Source organism: Oncorhynchus gorbuscha, linkage group LG01 (assembly GCF_021184085.1).
Source record: "Oncorhynchus gorbuscha isolate QuinsamMale2020 ecotype Even-year linkage group LG01, OgorEven_v1.0, whole genome shotgun sequence".
In the NCBI taxonomy this organism is placed as follows: domain Eukaryota; kingdom Metazoa; phylum Chordata; class Actinopteri; order Salmoniformes; family Salmonidae; genus Oncorhynchus; species Oncorhynchus gorbuscha.
The window spans coordinates 48,210,017-48,235,610 of record NC_060173.1 but is presented as its reverse complement, the minus strand read 5'-3'; the positions used below and the strand labels follow the sequence as shown (position 1 = coordinate 48,235,610).

The 25,594-nt window shown below is 44.1% G+C and overlaps 1 protein-coding gene across 1 annotated transcript in view; it reads right to left on the bottom strand.

The window, feature by feature from the left end:
* Nucleotides 1–94: 94 nt before the first annotated feature.
* Nucleotides 95–25,594, bottom strand: part of ptprz1a (protein tyrosine phosphatase receptor type Z1a) — a 76,195-nt gene continuing 50,695 nt past the window's right edge. Inside the window, 22 exon segments of the mRNA XM_046354903.1 lie at nucleotides 95–1,024; nucleotides 1,137–1,255; nucleotides 1,258–1,271; nucleotides 1,789–1,931; nucleotides 2,501–2,653; nucleotides 2,745–2,891; nucleotides 3,143–3,219; nucleotides 3,748–3,841; nucleotides 4,680–4,826; nucleotides 5,068–5,203; nucleotides 5,601–5,764; nucleotides 6,004–6,138; nucleotides 6,250–6,384; nucleotides 6,534–6,616; nucleotides 6,705–6,801; nucleotides 6,995–7,015; nucleotides 7,742–7,827; nucleotides 8,222–8,313; nucleotides 10,794–10,932; nucleotides 19,841–19,967; nucleotides 20,243–20,427; nucleotides 22,896–23,046. Of these exon segments, the coding sequence (XP_046210859.1) occupies nucleotides 881–1,024; nucleotides 1,137–1,255; nucleotides 1,258–1,271; nucleotides 1,789–1,931; nucleotides 2,501–2,653; nucleotides 2,745–2,891; nucleotides 3,143–3,219; nucleotides 3,748–3,841; nucleotides 4,680–4,826; nucleotides 5,068–5,203; nucleotides 5,601–5,764; nucleotides 6,004–6,138; nucleotides 6,250–6,384; nucleotides 6,534–6,616; nucleotides 6,705–6,801; nucleotides 6,995–7,015; nucleotides 7,742–7,827; nucleotides 8,222–8,313; nucleotides 10,794–10,932; nucleotides 19,841–19,967; nucleotides 20,243–20,427; nucleotides 22,896–23,046 (2,589 nt within the window). The 3' untranslated portion in view covers nucleotides 95–880.

The following is a 25,594-nucleotide window of genomic DNA, read 5'->3' as shown; positions in this document are numbered from 1 at the left end:
AGTTCAATGTGAAGTTACACCTTTAATGTACTGTGCACCCACAGGTCTAGATTGACCTTCACAGTAGTTTAAGAAAAATGGACAGACCAAAAGCTCCTTCCTTGGTTTTCTTTCACTTGTTTAATCCTATGTCTAATCATCCAGCAAAGTTTCATGTACAGCTAAAACGTGTCAGTACCGCAAGCTTCATATTTAGTCCGTTACAAAATACAGAACATTAGCTATAACATTAAAACATACAAAAAAATGCTTTGACTAAGTTATTAGAATGCAGCCATACATTGAAAATTGACTAAAAAAAACTGTAGTAAAATATAAAAATCTAGAAGTATAAATAGAAATTTGGTCCATTGTCTTGGTTGCTATAATATTATTTACATATTAGATTTATTATTTATGCCAATGTGCATTTTGATTTCAAAAGCTCACCATTGCTACAAACAAAATAGTATTTACATTGTCTAGACGGAAGAATGAGTTGCTCAATGCATTGACTCTACAAAAAATAGGCTAACAAAATGTTGTTTAACATAAAAGTTGCGTTTTCCCTTCTTTTTTTATAGCTTACTGCCAATAAATACGAATGTTTAGGGAAAACAGTTAGTTAAGCAAACATCTCAAGATGACGGTATCGACAAAACATCGTAAAGTTAATCTACAATTGTATGAACGCCGTTAGAAGTACAAGATGAATGTACAAAGGCACACATTACAGGGTCGTGCGGTATCATGTCCAGCGGTCAGGAAACTGCCATTCAACGACAGAACAGAAGAGGAGAAAAAAAGGAGGGGAAAAAGGCAAAGCTGCTGTCTTTAAAAACGGAACACAGTGAGACAGGCAAGAGTCCATACTGGCAAGTTAGGGGCCCCGTTGCCATGGTTACACCAGGGACTCAAGGCTCTCGGCTGTGCTGACAGGGCCCCCTGGGACCGTTCCGTTGTTGTCAGAGGACTGGAGCGTCCTCTCGTCCTCCTGTGTGCCAACCAGGCTCAGCATGGCTTTGTACAGGAACTGGTACTGCTCCTGAATGAGAAAGAAATAGAGAAACTGTGCTGTTGAAGGGAGAATGTTTTAACACAAAATGGCTAATGTGCATCACTCAGGTACAGTCAGGTGGTGATTCAGATTGACTAACAACATCATTGAAGGTCCCGGGTCTCATGAGGTTGATCATCTTGGCCACCTGGTACACGTCCACAGAGCTCTCCAACTCTAGTTGGCACACCAGAGTAGACAGGGCACAGAAGGTTCCGCAGTCACACCGCCAACCCTGCAAAATCAGACCGGTGCCATGAAGTACCGAAAAACTGAAAATAATAGCCAGGGGATAAGACAGCTTTAGATACTTTGGAGCAATTCCAAGACATATTTGGAAAATGTTACAAACTGGAGCATAGAGCACTAAACCTGTCAGTATTTACTGCACCTTTACAGTATTATCTGTGGTTAAAACCAAGGTTTGAGTGCCATACAAGAGTATTGAGACAGGATTGTCTCAATAGGCCTGGATCAGTGCAATGTTTCAGTTCCAAGAAATATTAAGTGTATTGGAAATATGGACATATCTACTTATCCTCTTAGGTCAGAGTGGATCGTCTTTAATCTATTACCAGTGGCCAAAATAAAAAAAATAGAAGGCAAAAGAGGGATTCAGGGGTATTGAGCTTGCCTGGTTCCAGGTGGGTGAGATTTGGACTTTTGGGACTATTCCATTGGTTCCAGGTCTTGAAAAATGTTTAGAGAGGATATCATTACCTTATTTCAGATAAATAATCAATAGGTCTTACTCGTCATGGACAACCATGGGGCCCTCCTTGGAGGAGCTCTCCTCCCTCACCAGGCTGAGCAGCTCGAAGGTGCTGCTGATCGGGCTGTCTGGGTTGGGCCAGCGAGGCGCCCGGTAGTGCCTCACCTCCAGAACATAGTCATCCTGGCCCAGAGGGGGACAATAACACAATAAGACAGAGTGAGAGATCGAAAGACTGCGAGAAAGAGAGAGAGTGTGTGTGTGTGCCTGTGTGTACGTGTGTTGAAAGTGGTCCAGTGATTGGAGGTACAGATGGTTGAGTGAAAACTGTGTGAAAAATAACAGCTGTGCTCCATTGATGTGTGGGGATTGTGTATTGAATTCCATTTCCACCCTTCATTTGGTTTCACCATGGGCCAAGATCCAGGGAAATATGAGCAGAACAACTCCTAAATGGAATACTCATGTTGCTATATATTCCCTCTGTGTAACAATAAACAGTGGTTAAATGTTTTTGGGGTATAGACACAGTGATAACATTTGCTGAGCACTAGCTACTGGTCCATAACGACTGTTCCATAGCGACTGGTCTTTTCTATGAGGCTGTTCTTTTTGGGCTGATCCCACAGTGTGCGGCTGATCCTCGTCTTCAATGTAGTTAGTCTATTCTAAGTAGCTGATCATGCTATTGTGACTGATCTCTTATCTTATCAAGCTGATCTCCCTGGTCTTACTGATCTCCCTCAGCTCACCTGTGTAGCCTCCAGGACATAGTCCTGCACCACCAGCATCTCCTCGTTGGCCAGACACACATGGTTCTCGCTCCGCAGGGTCACTGTGAACGCCTCACAGCTGATTGTCTGCTCTTTGCGGGGCCAGTACACGTACGGCTCCTCCCCCTCTGCCTGAAAACACAGAAATATGTGATAAGGACTTCCTATTTGAGGCACAAAATGGCTGCCAGTTTTGTGTCCAGGAGGACAGATAGATACCCACCAGGCTTGGTGTTCCCAGTGTTGCTGGTGTTCCCGGCAGTGTGACGATGACCTGAGAGTTGTGATCCCAGATCATCCTCCAGAAGTCTGTCACCGTGCCGGCCAGTGGGTTCTGGGTCACGATGAACTCAGTGCTCTGCCGGTACCCCTGAGGAACACAACCGGTGGTAGAAAATTTAGACAGGTGGTATAAACATTCAGACAATTTAGACCAGTAACCAAAAGTGGAATTTACTGAAAATGATGGCTGGAATGGAGTGAATGGTATCAAACACATAAAAACCATACATTTGATACCATTCCATTCACTCCATTCCAGCCATTATTATGAGTAGTCCTCCCGTTAGCAGCCTCCACTGCTGCATCTGACTCTTTAATGTAGAATGGTTGGGTTCTTACTGTAATGTATGAGGCGTTGATGTAATCTGATGTAGTTTCTCCCACCACCGTGGACAGACACACCCTTGACCTTTCAACTGGAGACAAAGCCACACGATGTTAAACTTCCTCATTAGGTATAGAGAAGGTCATTTGGTATAATATTAATATTACAATGATTAGCTTTATTAAAGCAGTATTACTTAACCATAACCACTGCTTATCTACCTAAAGTGATTTTGTCACACACATTTGCTTACACCAAACAAGAGTAAAACAGTTCCCAAGGTTTATGCTTTCAAATAACTTAAAAAATAAATAAAAATTATAACAGTTTTTGTTGAGGGGTTCAAGTGTGGGGGAATTTTGTTAAATGTTCAATTGAAAGTGATAATGTTGAGGCCAGGTGCGGTCTCATTGTCTACACACTGTTAAAGGGATTTGACATGTTAATGTCTCTGCGTCCAGTATGAAGGAAGTTTGAGGTAGTTTCCCGCTAACGCTAGTTAGCATTGGCTCGTGAAACTACATCTAACTTCCTTCATACTGGATGCAGAAACATAAAAATGGTGTCCACACGTTCGTCTGCCTCTGGAGAAGTATGAACAAACCTGTCTGGAACTCACCGGGTATTAAAGAGGAGTTTCTGTTCTTCTCTCTGTTGCACTCTTTCAGGGCTGCCGAGTAGTCACACTGTTTGGCATTGGACTGGGATACCAGCTGTAATCACATTGACTACGGTTACATGCACACAATATGATTATTGTGAATAGTCAGATTAATATAATTTAATCGTTTACATGTTTTCCAAGAAGAACGAATTCCCAAATAATCCTGCTTACATAAACACATCTGAAATCAGACTACCCGATGGGACTGTGATAAATGCAGAAAATCGCCAATCTAAATATATGTTCTACCACAGCAACCATGTTATTTTTGGGAAGCCTATTCGATTCTGAGTTCGGATAGCTAAAGTTTGTATGTGAAAATCATTTCTAAAGATACACACTTTCATTTTTTTTCCGAACTCACTTCACTCGTGCAAAAGATGGAAGCTTCACTCGCGCTGCTCGTGCTAGCACACGTGCAGATCATACACCCCGCTGGAAGTCCGATTAAGCTGCTTACGTGTCCTAATCATTTGAGAGATTGCTCAGAAAACCAGGTGTTTTAATAGGCGTATATGTACTTCGATTATGACCGATTAGGATGAGCAGAGTAAGGCGTTTAATGCCATATTCGGCTTACTGACATAATCTGTTAATATTGAATTACTCGTGTGCATGTAAACGTACTCAGTGGCACTAAATTAACTGTCAGTGTTTAAACATGATGTGCCAGCGGTTGCAACTGCTCTTTTCAAAGCACAAAAAAGTACAATTGTCTTTAAACCCCATAGACAAATTCTCCTTTAAATGCATGTTTTACTTTCTGCCCTTCATGTCCTTCTGCCCTTCATGTCCTTACTGGAGTTCTTATGGAAAGTTGACCAGTTGTACATTTTGCTGTAATGCAAGTACTTCCTCTATGACTTATTGTAAGCATGTGTCTTTACCTTAAACTGTTTCTCCAGCTGCGTCCTGCCGGAGGGCCCTGGGGTCAGGAGGTCATTGACGTAGCTGTGGATGAGGCTGGAGGAAACCTCCGTCTCCTTGCCCAAGATGGCCTCCACCAGGGCGTCGTGGATGAACACGTACTGCTCCTGAATGCACAGGGAAAGTAGGGTTGAAAGCCTTAGTTGGGTGTTGACATTCGTACAGTTTTGGAAAGGTAACAGGACAACTGATCATAGCAGATTCACTGTTTTCTTGTTGGTATCAGACCTGGGATCAAAAAGTATTCTTTCAAATACTTTAGAAGCCTTTATTTGAGCTTTTCTGGCGCAATGGCACCAATGGAAAAGTCCCAAAAGTGCAACCCCCCCCCTCTGGCTGAGCTCTCACCTCTGTCTGTACCAGGTGGTTCCTCTGTGTGCGGATGTGTTTGAGGAAACCCATGATGTTGACCGTGCCCTCTTCTTTGATCTGCTTCAGCATGCTATCCAACACTATGTAGGTGCCAGTCCTGCCTACGCCCGCACTGGAAACACACCGAGGTACACAATTTGGTTTACATTTAAGAGACACATTTAAATAGAGAATTGTGAAGAACATGGATAGAGGAATGTTCTTATATAGATTGTGAATCCTGGTATTTTGAGTTCAATCTAGTTCTCTATGAAATAATGTTCCATGTTGACCTTCTCAGCTGGACTAGATGAAAGCAGCCACAGAATGCATGTTAAGACATTGCATTTAATGGAGGACCAAGTCCATTCTATTCTATTTCTATGCCAGTCCGAATGTAAATTTACTTCCTAAATTGAATCATTCACATATAGAAGATGAGACATTTTTAATTAATTGAATTTCGGTGGGGAAAAATGATATTGATCTCAAAGCTATTCTATACATTCTGCAAATCTATGGCTTCCCACCTGCAGTGCACTACGACAGGGCCCATGTCATCTGTCCTGGCTTTGGAGGACTTCTGGACGAAGGTGAGCACGGGGAGTGTGTACTCAGGCACGCCCATGTCTGGCCACTGGGTGTAGTGGTACTGTGTCACGGTCCGCTCGTTAATCCGCCCCTTCAGTGAACCCTGGGGTTGGCGGGAGGAAAAAGGAAGTGGTGAACAGGATGGGACTTGGATGGGATGGGACACTTGGGATTCGTGAGCTCCATACGAAATGTTCAGAAACTAAAGTTGTAACGATGTAGTGCTTCAACTGACTTGTAGGGTAGGGGCAACAAAAGTAGATAATATATGTGAGGAAGTAGAGGTGAAACTATTAATGGTGAATGAGAGGTAAATGTGATGTAAATAGTGTGACCTCTAACCTTTTGGACCTTGGTGTTCCTGAGGGTGAAAGTTCTCTCGGTGTAGTGGGCCAGAACCTTGCTGCTCTTCACCGTCACCAGGAAACCACCGTACTCATCCTGGCTCTCCAGTGGCCAGTACTGGTCACACTTCCTCTGAGAGACACAGCGAAACACTTTCGTGTACTTTCATGAATAAGCATGAATAAACTATTTATAAACTATTACTAAATATGTATAAGCGTATAGGTGGCCCCGGTCTCTCACCCGTCCCTTCTCCATCAGGTTGGTAATCATGATGATGACGCCCACGTTCTGCTCCCACACCATCCTCCAGAAGTCCTCGGTGCTGGACTTGAGAGGGCCCTGGGCCGCGATGTAGGCCCTTGACTTGTTGAAACCCTGTGGAGGGAAGGGCGGCAGGGGAAGGTAAAGAGAAAGAGAGTGAACAACAGATTAGCTACTGACACGTCAACAAGACATTTGCCCTCATAACACTGCTAACATCTGACGTTATTGTGCAGATAGAAATGCAACAAAAAACGTATTACGTCAACGTAGTTTGCGTTAATGTAATCTCCACTCTTCCCATCTTTGTCAGCCTGGGTTGAGAGTCTTACTCGGCTGTGGTCATCTAGGAGTAGAGGAGGAAAGAGATAAGCTGGATGCGTTCATCAATGTATGTGTGTGTACATGCTTTTGAAGCTGCATGTTTGACTTACAGGCCAGGATATTGATGTATCGGTTCTTGTTCTTGTTGTCTGGATGGTTGGAGCCGTCTGCGGTGATACCCAGGTCCACTGTGCACACCTGCACCTCCTAAAAAAACCACATGACCTTCAGCACTCCGCCCCTAACATCCCACCATCCTCCATTACTACGCAGCCAAACAAAAATGTGTCATCATGCCTGACAAAAACGTCAACATGGGCAGCTGGAAATGTGACAAACATCTACACATGATTACTACAGAAATAATCTAATCAAAAGAGAAAAGGGAGACACAGCTTACCTCGTAACACTCTTTCAATATCTAATGGAGGGGGGGGGGGGTGAGAATGCAAAAAGCACAGCAATGTAATGTCATGACACAAGGTGAGCAAAAAAGTCCAAATAAATAACAAGAAAACGGTTTGTGGGCAAATCTCAACTTAAAGACACTGTTCATGCGATACACAGGGCTTAAAAAGTGGCTTTCAGATTCACTCGATGTACCATGTGAATGTCCTTATGTTAGCTTTGACTTACAAACCTATTTTTGTGTTATTGACAACATTTACCCATGTATGCATTTACACAGCACTGATAAAATGCCAAGCTGGATTCAACATGGTGAGCAATGGTAAATATTCAGTTGAACCTATCTTAACTTGAGCCAGAGAAACATCAACATCCATGAATGCAGTGTAGATTATGATACACTTGTAAGTCACAGTGGTAAGGACAACAGACATGGCTCCTCAGAGGAATCGGGGCCTGTAGCATGTAGCATGAGAGAGAGTGTGAGTTTGAATGGCCATCACAGTGCATAGCCTACCGCCTAATAATTTGTCTGCATGCTAACCTTAAAATAAGGACAGCCGCCATGTAACATCGCAAACGACACGTAACAATTTCGATGGATACACACAGAACAGCATTAATTCAAAAACAGGTAGACAGCTGAATTGAAACACGTAACCAATGAATACTAGTGTTTTTGTCATAAACCATATCCTGTCTTCTGAGGGAGCAAAGGTTACAGAACTTGACAGCACACCTCAAACTCCCGGGAGAATGCGTTGGTGTGGTGGAGCTCTGTCACGTGCTTGACAAACTGCTTCACCGCAAGGGCTTCATGTTCATCTGAAAGGCAGAGAGCAAAGGTATTCAGATGATTAACAAAAGTCCTTCATCAGAATGAACGTTTGAAACGCCACACTCTGTCAGAAGCAGATGTTGAGTGAGGTAGTGTTAATGACAGAGGTAAGCTTGATGAAAATGTAGAGCATGGACAGATGGAGAGGGTAACTGTCTACATGGCTCTGTGCTTGTTAACACTGTGTGTGTGTGTGTGTGTGTGTGTGTGTGTGTGTGTGTGTGTGTGTGTGTGTGTGTGTGTGTGTGTGTGTGTGTGTGTGTGTGTGTGTGTGTGTGTGTGTGTGTGTGTGTGTGTGTGTGTGTGTGTGTGTGTGTGTGTGTGTGTGTGTGTGTGTGTGTTTTATATTGCGTGAGAGTGTGCTTGTCCCAGGATGGTTACCTGTAGCTGTAAGCAATGGTGTGGGTGGAACAGATATGACTCTGGGCGATGTGTTGTCCTCTATGTAGAAATGGGCAGTCTGGAAACACTTTCTGTGGAAACATATGTATGATGATATAAGTTAATAAACAATACACTTGTAGATGAGATGTTAGATGAGATGGAAAAAAAGCTTTATATTTGTCTCCGTGACCTATTGCCATTGATTTTTTAACTTTTTGTCCAAAAAATATATAGCTTTTATCCATCTCATCTAACCCAAAAGAGGTATTTGTATGCTGTGTTCTCATTTGGAGAAAAATGTGCAACAAAAATTGTGACAAAGACAATCATAATGTTGGTGTTATGATTGAGTAAAATGTAATACAAAGACAATAACTGTAGATATATTTTTGAGACACTCAGAGACAAGAAAGGCCTAAAAAAACACTTTTGTTGTTGTGTTTTTTAAGATACAAAGACAACCACAGATGTTGGCGAACACATGGTAATCTGTGCGTAACACAGGGGGGAAAAAATCCTTCTAATCTCGGACACGTTTTTAACAGGATCACGCATGCATTTCTCTTTGATGAGCCTGTGTTCAGCTACCCAAAAATGGACATCGCCACACAGATTACTCTGGACGACAAAACCATCAAGGAGATGTCCCCAGTAGACAACATGTTTGTGTTTCTAAAAGACGTACCCACTTTGCTAAACCCAAGTGCACAGCTATGGGGTGGCCAAATGAACACCGTGTCACCAAGGGAAGTACAAGGATGCGACACGGAAGGGATTACAGCAATTTAGCCTCACGCCACTCGTTTTACAAGACGCTGACACGACGCCTTCATGTCGGACATAATGAGACGCAGGCCCTTTCCCCCTCCTACTCCAACCGAGGCCCTGTTCCCCAACCACTGGACGACCCCGAGCTCAACACTCTACACCCTGAGTGGGGTACATCTATCAGATTTAATCCCTTAGCAACGCCAAGATTACTGTGGCTTAACATGAAAATACAAAAACAGGGTAGAAAGCATGAACAATATGTCACGTCTCCAGCCCAGTGGATGAGAAATGTACAGTCTTAAAGTGTTTACATTTTTGAAAGTGTGTCCTTTATTGGATTGCAGAAGTTGGTTATTTTTACTGTCCGACCGGTCAGTATGTCGCCACAGGGAAAAGTAGTATTTTTCTATGATCTCAGTGGGCAAAATATCTTTATTCCCGAAGACGCGCAACTCTGAATGCTGTCAGTTATGTGTAAGTGAACCTACCCAAACACAGCAAAGCTCATGTGAAAAGCCAGACATCAAACCGTAGTGAAGATATTGGATGTGTCATGTGGAAGTGTGTGAGAGTGAGAAGGAGATTGGGCCCGTGTCACAGAAGATTAGGCCTCCCAGTGAGACAGACAAATATGAGGTTCTTAAGGTCAACCCCCTCCCCCCTTCGCATACGCCACCTCCCGCTTCACTCCACCCGTGCCCCCTGATGTCTGGGGACCAACCAGACCCAATCCTCAGCGACAGATGAATAACAATATGACAGGTATCAACCCTGGGGCAGTTACACACAGCTGTTCCATTGGGAGGCATGAGGTTTACTGGTGCCAGTGTGTGTGGAGCCTATCAATGCAGAAAGGAAGCTGTTGTTCATGTTCTGTATTTTAGCTGTCTGATTATACAGATGATGCTTAGGGTCAGAGGGGTCAGTGCGGAAATGATACTCATCATCATAATTGGATTTAATAATAATAATCATAATGGATCTAATAATAATGGATTATGGATCTAATAATAATCATTATGGATCTAATAATAATTGATTATGGATCTAATAATAATGGATTATGGGTCTAATAGGAATGGATTATGAATCTAATAATAATAGATTATGGATCTAATAATAATGGATTATGAATCTAATAATAATAGATTATGGATCTAATAATAATGGATTATGGATCTAATAATAATGGATTATGAATCTAATAATAATAGATTATGGATCTAATAATAATGGATTATGAATCTAATAAGAATGGATTATGAATTTAATAATAATGGATTATGGATCTAATAAGAATGGATTATGGATCTAATAATAATAGATTATGGATCGAATAATAATAGATTATGGATCGAATAAGAATGGATTATGGATCGAATAAGAATTGATTATGGATCTAATAATAATGGATTATGGATCTAATAAGAATGGATTATGGATCGAATAAGAATGGATTATGGATCTAATAAGAATGGATTATGGATCTAATAATAATGGATTATGGATCTAATAATAATGGATTATGGATCTAATAAGAATGGATTATGGATCTAATAAGAATGGATTATGGATCTAATAAGAATGGATTATGGATCTAATAAGAATGGATTATGGATCTAATAAGAATGGATTATGGATCTAATAATAATCATTATAGATCTAATAATAATCATTATGGATCTAATATAATCATTATAGATCTAATATAATCATTATGGATCTAATATAATCATTATGGATCTAATAATTACCATCCTCCTTCTTCTCCTCCTCCACCTGCTCCTCCTGGTCTTACCTCCAGTAGATGAGGATGCCCACCAGGATGATGAGTCCCACGAAGGTGAGGGTGGAGACCACCGCCAGAGGGACCACGGCCCTCCTCTCCTTATCCCTGGCCAGACCCACCCTGGACTCATGGCTGCTGTTACTGGCCTCTGTAAGTGGGGTGAAAATAGATAAGGAGGGGACAATGGATGAGGAGTGAGCTAATGTTGACTATTGAGACACACAACACAACTCCCACAACAAATCATTCACTCAATCAGCTTCTACAGTGGCAAGAAACCCTTTGGAATTACCTGGATTTCTGTGTAAATTGGTAATACAATGTGATCTGATCTTTATCTAAGTCACAACAATATAAGAAACACAGTGTGCTTTAACTAATAACACACAAACAATTACACGTTTTCATGTCTTTATTGAACACACTGTGTAAACATTCACAATGCAGGGTGGGAACAGTATGTGAACCCTTGGATTTAATAACTCGTTGACCCTCCATTGGTAGCAATAACATCAACCAAACATTTTCTGTGGTTGCGGATCCGACCTGCATAACGGTCAGGACGAATTTAGTCCCATTCCTCTTTACAAAACTGTTTCAGTAGAGCAATATTCTTGGGATACCTGGTTTGAACCACTTTCTTGAGGTCATGCCACAGCATCTCAATCAAGTTGAGGTCAGGACTCTGACCGGGCCACTCCAGAAGGTGTATTTACTTTGTTTTGGGTTGTTGTCCTGTTTCATCACCCAACTTCTGTTGAGCTTCAATTGAGGGACAGATGGCCTTACATTCTCCAAGAAAAGGTATTAATAAACTTGGGAATAAATTTTTTCTTCGATGATAGCAAGCTGTACAGTCCCTGAGGCAGCAAAGCAGCTCTAAACCATGATGCTCCTTCCACCATACTTTACAGTTGTGATCAGGGTGTTGATGTTGGTGTGCTGTGCCTTTTTTTCTCCGTTGTGTGTTCCTTCCAAACAACTCAACTTTAGTTTAATCTGTCCACAGAATATTTTACTAGTAGAGCTGTGGAACAACCAGGTGATCTTTTGTGAACATCAGATGTGCAGCAATGGTTTTTTTTGGACAGCAGTGGCTTCTTCCGTGGTGTCCTATGAACACCATTCTTGTTTAGTGCTTTACGTATCGTAGACTCGTTAACAGAGATGTTAGCATGTTCCAGAGATTTCTGTCATCTTTAGCTGACACTCTAGGATTCTTCTTAACCTCACTGAGCATTCTGCGCTGTGCTCTTGCAGTCATCTTTGCAGGACGGCCACTCCTAGGCAGTGTAGCAACAGTGCAGAACTTTCTCCATGTATAGGCACTTTGTTTTACTGTGGAATGATGAACATCAAGGCTTTTAGAGATACTTTTGTAACCATTTCCAGCTTTATGCAAGTCAACAATTCTTAATCTTGGGTCTTCTGAGATCTCTTTTGTTAGAGCCATGGTTTACATCAAGCAATTCTTCTTGTGAATAGCAAACTCAAATTTTGTGAGTGTTTTTTTTATAGGGCAGGGCAGCTCTAACCAACATCTCCAATCTCATCTCAATGACTTTACTCCAGCTTAGCTGACTCCTGACTCCAATTAGCTTTTGGAGAAGTCATTAGCCTAGGGGTTCACATACTTTTTTCCAACCTACAGTGTGAATGTTTAAATGATGTATTCAATATAGACAAGAAAAATACAATAATTTGTATCATCAGTTTAAGCATAATATGTTTGTCTATTGTTGTGACTTAGATGAAGATCAGATAACATTTTATGACCAATTTATGCAGAAATCCAGGTTATTCCAAAGGGTTCACATACTTTTTCTTGCCATTGTACATACTGACTCACGAACACTTCAGTAGTAAATCAATACACCCACTCAGTACTCAAGAACAAACATCGCAAAGGTTGAGCAAGTAATGCAATATAAACATGTGATTTCACATAGAGGTGAGACAAAACATGGCAAGTGAAACGTGTTAGCATCGAACTACTCTAGCATTTGAACTGCATGTATTGTCGTTTTGTACCAAAAGAAAAAGCACTTTTAAACAATTGTCCAACTTGTCTTTGTGTTCTAATACATCGACTAATTCAGAGCTCCTGCTTGAACTACGTTGACTTGTTGACTTGTTGACTTGACCTTTGCTTCAACATCTTTATACCCATTCAGCCAACAAATCTAAACCCCCAGCGACCTCTCTAAACCTTATACAATGGCGGCAATAAGGATGAAAGTCAACACAAATGCTTTCACATAGTTAACATGCACTAAAGGTTAGTTCATGAGTATGGCTCGAAGCTTGTAGCACACAATGGCTTAAATCTATGGGAATCTCAACGCAGCAAAGGTATAAGGAGTGTGAATGAGTGGAGACCATAACAACCTATTGGGCAAAACTGTTTTCTGCCCGCTTCTTATGCAAAGACTTAAATGCAGGTGATAGTTTCTATCGATGAGCTGTTTTGTCTGGGGTCTGAATGACAAAGACATGGAATATTAAAGAGGTCATAAATCTGAAAAGATTCTAAACAGGGGCCCTGAGACCATCTCAAGTGTTTTGTGAATTACATTGACTGTTTAATGGGGAATTTGACCACTCGTGGTCTGCCAAGGCAAACAATCTATTTTGGTGCGAGTTGGGATTTGCAAGAGATCTGATGCCCTTGCAGGATGTCGCATGATGTCACAGCAAACACACAGTAGAGACACAGCAAACACACAGTAGAGACACAGCAAACACACAGTAGAGACACACCAAACACACAGTAGAGACACAGCAAACACACAGTAGAGACACAGCAAACACACAGTAGAGACACAGCAAACACACAGTAGAGACACAGCAAACACACAGTAGAGACACAGCAAACACACAGTAGAGACACAGCAAGTAAATGTGAATGAATACAACAGAAAATACGTAACAAAGAACACTGACATGATGATGACTATGGAACTGATTGTGAACTTCAACATGATGCTGACACAGTAGAGCGGCCTGGATCTAAATTGTTAGGTCTACAATCAAAATGTATAAAAAAGTCATGTCTTTGTTCTACAAAGAAAGGCCACGATGGTGAACACACACACACAGGCACAAACACTCTCACACACACTTTCATCGTATGGGATTTTAGTTATCGTAGACAGGTGGTGTGTTAGGTGATGTGCCTCCTAAATTCCAGAGTATTTCCTGTTCCATTGGCATCATGGAAGCTGTAGTTTTCCCCAATCCAACAGGTGCAGCACTGTGCCTTGCCTTGATGTACGGGGAGATGTTGCCCCCTTGTGGATGTTTGTTTTACCTGCGATTGGCTCCTCCTCCTCAGAGTCTCTCTCTGTGCGCTCGGGGATACTGAAGTCTGAGGACATCTCGTTGTCGTATGGGCTCTCGCCCTGTCCCGAGCCACTCTGCTCCTCCCCACCTAGCGGCCAGGGCACCGCCGCAGTTATCGCAGATACTGTTGCCGTGCTCCCCGCCGTCTCCGTGGCGATAGCACTGCCACTCTCACTCTCAAAGTAAAATGCAGAGGAGCGTTCATCATTGTCGGAATCGGGAGAGGCGGCAACCTCAGAGGTGAATGAGGGGGGGGCGGTGGGGATGTAAGGGAGCATTCCCTCCCCTGAGGCTGAGGCCGAGGCTGAACTATGAATCCTGTCCCACTCTTCATCCAGCTCCTCTTGAGCTTCTCCCGACAGGGTCGAGCCAGACGCATTACTGTCTACCGTCTGCAGGTCAGGGGTGAGGGTGGGGGTGACGGGGGAGGCCGTGCGGGAGGAAGAGGAGGGGGCGGAGGTTCGGAGGGCCGAGACCCAGCGGTCCTTGGAGCGGGGCGGTGTGGCTGTAACAGAAACGTGCAGGTCACCATGGGAACCGGAGAGAGGAGGATGAGGAACAGGAGGAGAGGAGGAGGAAGAGAAGAGAGGCTGACCTACAGACGGGATGGTGGAGCCTGCCAGAGATGAATGGATGAGATGGTCTAAGTCGCTACCGGAGGAGTAGAGCGCTAGGCTAGCCGCCCCCCAGTCAGACGTGGGCAGGGGGAGGTGAGGAGAGGCATGCAACCAGGAAGAGGACGAGGTGCCATCCAGAGAGCAGCTACACAACGACTCCACACCATTGCTAGCTACCGTGAACCCTCCGCCACCATCAACAACCCACGACAGAGAAGACTCTATTACACCGCCCGTAGCATAACTAGAGTCCCCCAGCCTGCCATAGACATAGTCAGTGATTCCCGGGGTGGCCCCGGACAGAGAGAAGTCACTAGAGAGGAGAAGAGAAGGCTGCAGGGAGAGAGAGGCTGCAGGGAGCGGTCTAGAGGCTAGCTCAGACAGGTCCCGCTCGACGGGCGAGTCAGGGAGAGTTTGAAGGCGGGGAGTGTCACTAAATAGTGCGGGGTCACCTGAGGCCATGGATGAAGAACCAGACAACACATCGCCATCACCACTATCATCATCGCCTTCATCGCCAACACCACGAGAGACTACGGTCTCCCAACCAGACAGGGGGTGTGAGGGGTCAGGGAGGAGAGGCAGGGTGGGGGAGGAGAGGGAGGAGGGAGCGAGGAATGAGTCACCACTAGACAACAGTGCTGTAGCAGCATGCGGGGAGTCCCGAGCAGGAGGGGTCACAGACGACACAGGTCTAGACGAAGGAGGGGCATGCAGGCAGGCGGTGGGGGCATTGCTAGGGACGGAGCCGGGGTAACCAGGGGTCGACGTGTCACACACAGGAAGGGTGGAGGGGAGGATCTCACCGTTGAACACCGGCTGCGTGGTCTGCGAGAGAACACTGCCGAAGGAGGAGGCAGTGGACGAAAACAAGGGCATGCTGGGACTTGTAGGCTGTGGTGGTACCCCCTGAAAAAGGGAGGGGGAAGAAGTGGCCACGGTCCAGCTCTCCGGGAGAGGGATGGCCATGGGAACACCGCTGCCTTTGCCGCTTGGGACGGTCACGGGGTGCGCCACCCCTCTGCCCTTCTCCTTTCTGGTTGAGGAAGTGGTGACGTCATCAGTGCGAGACAGTGGCATGGACGCTGTTGTGGTATACTTCTGGGTACTCCCGCTCCCTCTGCTGCTTGGTGAGATGGCCCCCTCTACTGGTGCTCTGGTTGTGGTGCGGTACCTTACACTCGGCTCCGTGGACGTATGGGATCGGTTGGGCTGAGTGGTCTTGAAAGGAGACCCTGGAGTGGTTGTTCTCCTCTGGACAGAAGGGGTGGTTGTTCTGATACCAGGCAAGGGAGGCTTGGTAGGCCAGTGGTTGTTTTGGGCCTGGTCGTCGTAAAGCTTGGGGTGGTCCAGTCCATGTCATTGTCCTGGTCTTCACCCGGTCCAACCCGGGGTCCATAGTCCTCCTGGTGGGGAAAGACACAGTCACACACCACATATACTCATGCCTTGTTATGAGACACTACTCCTTGTCCTATGTTTGAAATCATGTTTTTTCTTGCAGTGCGCTACAGACAGTATCACCACATTGCATTTTGAAATAAGTCAGATGTATGTTATGTTATGCTTACTTCCTCTGCAAATCCAGTAGAATCTGGATCAGGGGTCTCCTCTGAAAATAATCACAGATGAGAGCGTTAGAAACATTTTGGAAACAATAAAGAGCTAAATAAGTTTTTGGGAGGTAGAAAATATGTATATATATATATATTTTTTTTTAAATTAAATACGCCTTTTCAACATCTTGTGCTCACTGGGTTACTGTAAGTATGTTCATACAAATAAATAACTAAGACTGATACTTGATATATCTCAACATATTATGGTCAACAGTCTGACAAGTTAGGAAGATTGTTTTTCTTCTGGCCTTCAATTTAGGGCTCTAATCAATCTGTAAAGCTGAAGCATTACAGATTCCGTGAAATAAATTGAAGGGTCATTTCCGATTGAGCCGACATATGCAGCGTTTACTGTGCATGAGAGCATCAGCTGTTCCGGATGACTGTGTGATCACGCTCTCCGCGGCCGATGTGAGTAAGACCTTTAAACAGGTCAACATTCACAAAGCCGAAGGGCCAGAAGATTACCAGGACGTGTACTCCGAGCATGCGCTGACCAACTGGCAAGTGTCTTCACTGACATTTTCAACCTCTCCCTGTCTGTCTGTAATAGCAACATGTTTCAAGCAGACCACCATAGTCACTATGCCCAAAGACACTAAGGTAACCTGCCTGAATGACTACCGACCCGTAGCACTCACGTCTGTAGCCATGAAGTGCTTTGAAAGGCTGGTCATAGCTCACAGCAACACCATTATCCCAGAAACACTAGACCCACTCCAATTTGCATAAAATAGATCCACAGATGATGCAATCTCTACTGCACTCCACACCTAAAAGGAACACCTATGTGAGAATGCTGTTCAATGACTACAGCTCAGCGTTCAACACCATAGTGCACTCAAAGCTCATCACTAAGCTGATGACCCTGGAACTAAACCTTCCTCTGCAACTGGATCCTGGACTTCCTGACGGGCCGCCCTCAGGTGGTAAGGGTAGGTAACAACACATCCGCCACGCTGATCTTCAACACGGGGGCCCCTCAGGGGTGCGTGCTCAGTCCCTTCCTGTAATACCTGTTTACTCATGACTGCACGGCCAGGCACGACTCGAACTACAGCTGCACCATTGAGAGCATCCTGACAGGTTGCATCACTGCCTTGTATGGCAACTGCTCGGCCTCCAACCGCAAGACACTATAGAGGGTAGTTTGCACCGCCCAGTACATCACTGGGGCCAAGCTTCCTGCAATCCCGGACCTCTATACCAGGCTGTGTCAGAGGAAGGCCCAAAAAATTGTCAAAGACTCCTGCCACCCTAGTCATAGACTGCTCTCTCTGCTACCGCATGGCAAGCGGTACCGGAGCACCAAGTCTAGGTCCAAGAGGCTTCTAAACAGCTTCTACCCCCAAGCCATAAGACTCCTGAACATTTAATCAAATGGCTACCCAGACTATTTGCATCCCCCCCTCCTGTTATCTATGCATAAGTCACTTTAATAACTCTAATAATAATATTATCTCAATTACCTCGGCTAACCGGTGCCCCAGCACATTGACTCTGTACCGGTACCCCCTGTATATATCCTCTCTATTGTTGTTTTACTGCTGCTCTTTAATTACTGTTACATTTATTTTTATATTTTTGTCCGGGTATTTTTCTTAAAACTGCATTGTTGGTTAAGGGCTTGTAAGTAAACATTTCACTGTAAGGTCTACGCTGAATAAAACAGGTGTATGTGACAAATAAAATGTATTTGATTCATTTGATTTGAATGCAGTGTCCGCTAAAGCAGGAACATTGCCTTTAAACTTCAATCACGCTGTAAAGCTGAACTTCCACGATGCGGATTGAACTGAGAGCCCTTAGTTACAACTTTGACAATTAGTAACAATGACATTGTATTCTGAGATATTGGCCCCATTGGCAAACCCGACGACGTTCTTACAGACAGACACAACACTTCAAATGTACTTTAAACTGTAACTGAGAGAATAACCACAAGGAGACACTCAACACACACAAACAGATTGAGTATTTTGTGAAAACCATTCTGTTTTTGATGGTATTTGTTTGATGAACTGGGTGCAAAAACTTTATTTTAATTCACAGATTGGTCTTCGGGTCCAGGATAGAGGCTTGACAAAAATCTTCGGAAGCTTGATATCCACATCTTTCAATGGGTCCACAGTATATGAAGCGGCAAGTCATTAGATAGTATGAACCTATATTAGAAATCCTGGTGAATATGTTGCTGTCTCACCAGGTGAGAGAGAGGGAGAGGGAGATGGAGAGAGATAGAGAAATAACAACAGGAGGGAAAGTTATCCACAGGTAGTACTTCCGCGTCAGCACAAACCGAGTGTTAACGCACCCATGCACATGCACACACAGGCCCACGCACACACACATCCTCTTACCTGGATGGGACTAAGTTACACATCATGGAGGCCTCAGGCCAGATCAAAGTGGGTTTGTAAAGCATGAGGTGGGTTTTTCAAAAGTTAAGTGGAGAGGGAAGGGATGAATGAATGAATTCACAAACACGATTCACAAATGAGTTGTTTTGTCACCACAATTGTCACATTCGGTCACACAATTGTTTCAAGTCATTTGGATGAGTGTACACAATTCATGCACATCGAAATATGATGCCGAGTATTTTTAGCAAGACAAAATGTGTTTATTATAAACTTACAATTCAGGATATACAGAGAACCCATCATTTCATACAAATGCTGCACATAAGCAAACATTCTCTTACTGTGACAGGAGGAAAAGATGCCATTTCAAAACAAAAGTGCCATTTTTTTATACTTTGTGTGACATAGAAGGTACACGTGGAATAACCTTTGACCTTAAACAAACAGATTGAGGGGGGTCATTCTTCCGTCTTAGAAATCAAAGCACAGTTGAAAAGGGTACAAAGAAAGATGAACAGAAGTTTTCACCAGAGACAAGAGTACAATACACGCAATACATTTACTGTGGCACATAGAGGAACTGGGTGCATGTTTAAAGGAACAGAACTGGACAAAGAGAAGACACAGAGAATCAGGGGGGGGGGGGGGGGGGGGGGGGCTTCTCAAATCACAAACAACGTCATACAGGGAGCATGGCCAAGACGTCTAGGGAGACAGAAGTGGCTCTGGAAACCAGCGACAGTTCGGTGGGTGTGAAATGTGTGGTCATTTGCGGACACCACGTGGACTCCAATCAGAAACCACGACAGAGCTACATCTTTAACTTCTTCAGAATTCCCTTAACACAATCTGTTCATACTCTATCTGAGAAGCCTTCAGGGCATCTTATCGGCAAACTGACTGACTAGACTACACTAGCGGTAAGTGTGACTTTGCTGTTAAGACCTACCGTTAAAGCATACAGTAAAGGGAACTGGTTTGAAAATGATCAACCGTCTATGTTTGGTCTCTACTCTCTATGTCGGCAGAACGCTACGGCAGAGTATAACACCCCCCAACCCCCTCCCCCTATGTACGGTCTGTGTAGACGTATTGGCGGTCGCGGTCGCTCTTACCGGGGTCGTCGATCGGCATGTCGACAGTCAGCTGCTCGCTCACGCGGCCGTACAGACCGTTGGTGCAGACGGCCAAGACCTGAACCACGTAGCTGGTGTTGGCCATCAGGTCCTGCAATATGGCCCCCTGGGGAACGACGGGAAGAGGGGAGTACATGGGGTTTAGGGTGGAGGCGATGTGGAGGGTTATACCTTTGTAGGATCTGTTCTGGCTTTCAATCATACTATGGTTCTTTAGTTTCTTTGTTTGTTTCTTCATCCATTCCCTCATTCATTTGCTCATTCACACAAACCTTCCAAAATGTGATTGGCCTCAGTTGGTGATTTGCGTGTTAGTTTGCTGAGCTCCAGATCACAAGCATTAGTTCCGTGAACAACCCCCGCTACATAAATGTCCCTCACCACATCCTGGTCTCCGTCGGTCAGGTACTCAAAGGCCGGAGGGTCCTCTCCCTGGGCCAGCTTGTAGGTAACTGAGTACTTCTCTATCCCGGCGTCGTACACCGCCCGTGGCCGCTCCCACATCACCAGCAGGCTGGTCAGGTTATGGGGGTCTGCCTGCACGTTCTCCGGCTCTGAACTGCAGACTGACAGAGAGAGAGAGAGAGAGAGAGAGAGAGAGGCAGAAGAAACAGAGAAAGAGTTAGAAATAAATCAATCCAAATTATTTTCGATTCACAAGAATTCCACGTAAAATAATCACTTGCAGTGGTAGAAAGAAATGCTGTGTAGAATAAATGTCAAACTTCATTCCGGGCACCAAAACCAAAATATTTGCATGGGGGAATAATGGTCATCACAAGTGGGTGTTTCTCCCGTTAAGAGAGGTAAACCCATGCCTCATGTCTGTGTCAAAGGTCACCATCAAAGATTAGTGCTGCGGCACTAATGCAGCTCACAGACACACTGAGACTCTGGGATTAACACAGATTAGAGGGGGGAGAAAGAGATTTAAATCAATCAAAATGAGACCTGAGACAATGGCCAGGGACAACAACTAAACCGTTGACACATTATCTACACGATCTACGCTAAAGCCTGCACTTCAGTTTACTTAGTTAAGTATCCTCTTTTCCCAGAAGGGTCATAAGGGCGCAACAAGATTAGACCATGGAAATCATTTATGGTGAGGGGTGAATGCATTCATTTCATGTTTTTCATGATGCTGAGGGATTCAAGAAAGATACTCACATTTGTACTAACCACTTTTCAACACTAGAGGGCAGAGAGGAGCAAAGAAACAGCAATATTGTTCTCCAGTTCTTTTCTTTATTTTTTGGTGATGTGCATCTCACACCGATTCATGTACATTATACATCATATTCAATGCACTGTATCCATTTTCCGAAGACATTTGGAAAGTGCTCTGTGAAAGGGAGGGGGCAGCCACAGTAACCTAGCAACACCTAGCGACCACCAGGTCTAAAGAGGGGAGAAAGAGGGGAGAGAACTTTAAACTGAGAGACTAATACCATTGCTGGCATGTAGGGAAAGAGAAAGGGAGAGAGACATAAAGATGAGAGCGCCACTCAACCTGAATCTATTCATCACCTAATCATCAAGACCATGATTAGTTGAATCAGGTGGTAGTGCCAAGAACCAGGAGTGAATACGATAGATGGTTGGATGGATTATTGGAGACAGACAGACAGACAGACAGACAGACAGACAGACAGACAGACAGACAGGTACATACTGGGAATGAGGACCTCCTCTGACAGACAGACAGACAGGTACATACTGAGAATGAGGACCTCCTCTGACAGACAGACAGACAGGTACATACTGGGAATGAGGACCTCCTCTGACAGACAGACAGACAGGTACATACTGAGAATGAGGACCTCCTCTGACAGACAGACAGACAGACAGGTACATACTGGGAATGAGGACCTCCTCTGACAGACAGACAGACAGGTACATACTGGGAATGAGGACCTCCTCTGACAGACAGACAGACAGGTATATACTGAGATTGAGGACCTCCTCTGACAGACAGACAGACAGGTACATACTGGGAATGAGGACCTCCTCTGACAGACAGACAGACAGGTACATACTGGGAATGAGGACCTCCTCTGACAGACAGACAGACAGGTACATACTGAGAATGAGGACCTCCTCTGACAGACAGACAGACAGACAGGTACATACTGGGAATGAGGACCTCCTCTGACAGACAGACAGACAGGTACATACTGGGAATGAGGACCTCCTCTGACAGACAGACAGACAGGTACATACTGAGAATGAGGACCTCCTCTGACAGACAGACAGACAGGTACATACTGGGAATGAGGACCTCCTCTGACAGACAGACAGACAGGTACATACTGGGAATGAGGACCTCCTCTGACAGACAGACAGACAGGTACATACTGAGAATGAGGACCTCCTCTGACAGACAGACAGACAGACAGACAGGTACATACTGGGAATGAGGACCTCCTCTGACAGACAGACAGACAGACAGACAGACAGACAGACAGACAGACAGACAGACAGACAGACAGACAGACAGACAGACAGGTACATACTGGGAATGAGGACCCCATCTGACAGACAGACAGACAGACATATACATACTGGGAGTGAGGACCTCCTCCTCTGACAGACAGACAGGTACATACTGGGAGTGAGGACCTCCTCCTCCTCTGACAGACAGACAGGTACATACTGGGAATGAGGACCTCCTCTGACTGACTGACTGAAAGACAGACAGACAGACAGACAGACAGACAGACAGACAGACAGACAGACAGACAGACAGACAGACAGACAGACAGACAGACAGACAGACAGACAGACAGACAGACAGACAGACAGACAGACAGACACATACTGGGAATGAGGACCCCATCTGACAGACAGACAGACATATACATACTGGGAGTGAGGACCTCCTCCTCTGACAGACAGACAGACAGACAGACAGACAGACAGACAGACAGACAGACAGACAGACAGACAGACAGACAGACAGACAGACAGACAGACAGACAGACAGACAGACAGACAGACAGACAGACAGACAGACAGACAGACAGGTACATACTGGGAGTGAGGACCTCCTCTGTGCCAGTGTAGGAGGAGAAGGCCTGGCCCATGAACTGCTGCTGCTGCTCCCTGTAGTTGTTCTGCAGGTAGTCCATTAGCATCACGTAGCCCGCCTGCTGCATGGTCATCACCTCACAGAACATCTCCAGCTACAACACAATGAACAGTTATAACCTCTTATAACCCCTCATAGCATAAACTCAAAATAATGTCACAGAGGAAGTCTGCTGTATGGTCATCACCTCACAGAACATCTCCAGCTACAACACATGCAACCAACACATTCATACACACATTATTACATAGCTATAACATGTCTTAATGTTATATAGTCTGCTATATGGTCATCACCTCACGGAACATCACCAGCAATACAACCAACACATTCATACAGAACAATGCCTCTGAGATTTCTAGGAATATTTTAACCAAATTAGTCCCAACATTTATCCACGGCGTAGCCATCATTGTAAAGCCCTGGTTATTTTTTGTTGCTTCGACAAAGTCATTTCTTGAGATTTTTCATTTATTTTATGTGATTCATTTACATCTGGCCCTCAGTTTAAGATCGACCCTGTCACGTGAACTGAACTCCCCTTTAAATATGGTGAAACTATTATTTTTTAAATATTTCATTCAAAATAAATATTGAACATGTCATAGTCAAATCATGGTGTAAAAGCAGGTGAGATGGTTCTACTCTTTTTGGCCATTTTCTGGTCAACCCTCTTACAGTCAACCTTGTTACTTTACTTGGCACTTAGTATGCACTTACTATAGTCTTTTTTTAAATTATAAATTTAACCTCTTGAGATGGGAAAACATGTTTTCTTATTAAGTTGAATATGTTTTCTTTATGACAGAATGTTAAAATGAGGTGAAATCTTCTCAAAATGCACTAACTTGATGGCACTACCCACATACTAGCTAATTACTATTATCATGATACATTCTCACAGACCTTCAAAACTATGGGTCATACAGTATTCAGACGTCACACAACCTAAACACAGGCCATCAAAAGAACTTTCTGTAAATAAGAACTTTGCAAATACGAATGTGTTCTTTAATTGACTGGTAAAATAAGGTAAAATAAAATACACACATGCTAGACACATCCTATACGCCTGTCCTATACACCTCTTCTACAGTTGATTGCGTAACACTGTACAGAACACTGGTCCTCTGACTCACACAGCATTCCAACCAGAGTGGCTGTGAGTGTGACCGGGGCCAAAAACCGTGACTCGGGCAGCCTCTGCAACAGCCATTGGTATGTACAAATGTAATGATAGGTGTGGTGTTGTCTAGAAACACACAGTAGGATTCATGATGATCATGGCGCTCTTATGGCACAACTTTTGAAAAAGACTTTTGCATATGCACAGGCATTGGTTATTAGTTAAGGTTATCAAAACAACAAATATGTGGATACCGTTGTTTGAATACATTGGCTACTGTATGCACGACTGGCGATATGGTAATTCTATCACATAGGAGCTAGTGTACGCCTCCAGGGAGTGTTTGAAAAGCTACCAAGCTACACAATAGAGGAACAATTCTCCCAAAATGGCCTTTCAAAGTGTTTTGAAACTTGAGACGTGACATTACCATACCATACAGAAACCCGAAAACGGGCAGACTGAAAGCCAGTTTAAATGGAAAGAGGGTGTGTGTCAGACAACAGGATGTCAACAGTTAAAGACTTAAAAGGAGTGTGAGTGCGTGTACGTCTTCCCTGTTACCCTCGGGGTATTTGTGATTGACAGGTATATAACAGCTGTAATTAAACAAACAAATAAAGGTGCACAGAGGCCTTTACTCTACTTAAACTGAAACGCATGGTGCTGACACACACACACACACACACACACACACACACACACACACACACACACACACACACACACACACACACACACACACACACACACACACACACACACACACACACACACACACACACACACACACACACACACACACACACACACACACACACACACACACACTCTTAGAAAGCCACGATCAATTATGAATGCAGACATAAATCAAAAGCAGAGGTCTGGCACAAAGTCCGACACAAAAACAAAAAGACACAGGCGCCGGCATAATGAAACAGTTTAGAAGTGACTTGTGAAAACAACCTTGTGCAATGCCTTTTATCTCTACAGATGAAGGAGTGTATGTTAGGTCCCGCCCAACCCATTCACACTCTAAAGACATCTGTCAATTCCCACTCGCCCTCTTCGTGTTGCTCACGCTATCTCTTCTTCTGTACTGACAAAAACAACATTTCCACACACTCTCTGATTTCATAAATGCACACACAGGTGTTCAGTTGAAGTCAGAGGTTTACATACACCTTAGTCAAATACATTTAAACTCAGTTTTCACAATTCCTGACATTTAATACTTGTAAAAAAATTCCCTGTCTTTGGTCAGTCATCACATTCCCAGTGGGTCAGAAGTTTACATACACTCAATTGGAATTTGGTAGCATTGCCTGTAAATTGTTTAACTTGGGTCAAACGTTTTCGGGTAGCCTTCCACAAGCTTCCCACAATAATTTGGGTGAATGTTGGCCCATTCCTCCTGACAGAGCTGGTGTAACTGAGTCAAGTTTGTAGACCTCCTTGCTCGCACCTCTTTTTCAGTTCTGCCAACAAATGTTCTATAGGATTGAGGTCATGGCTT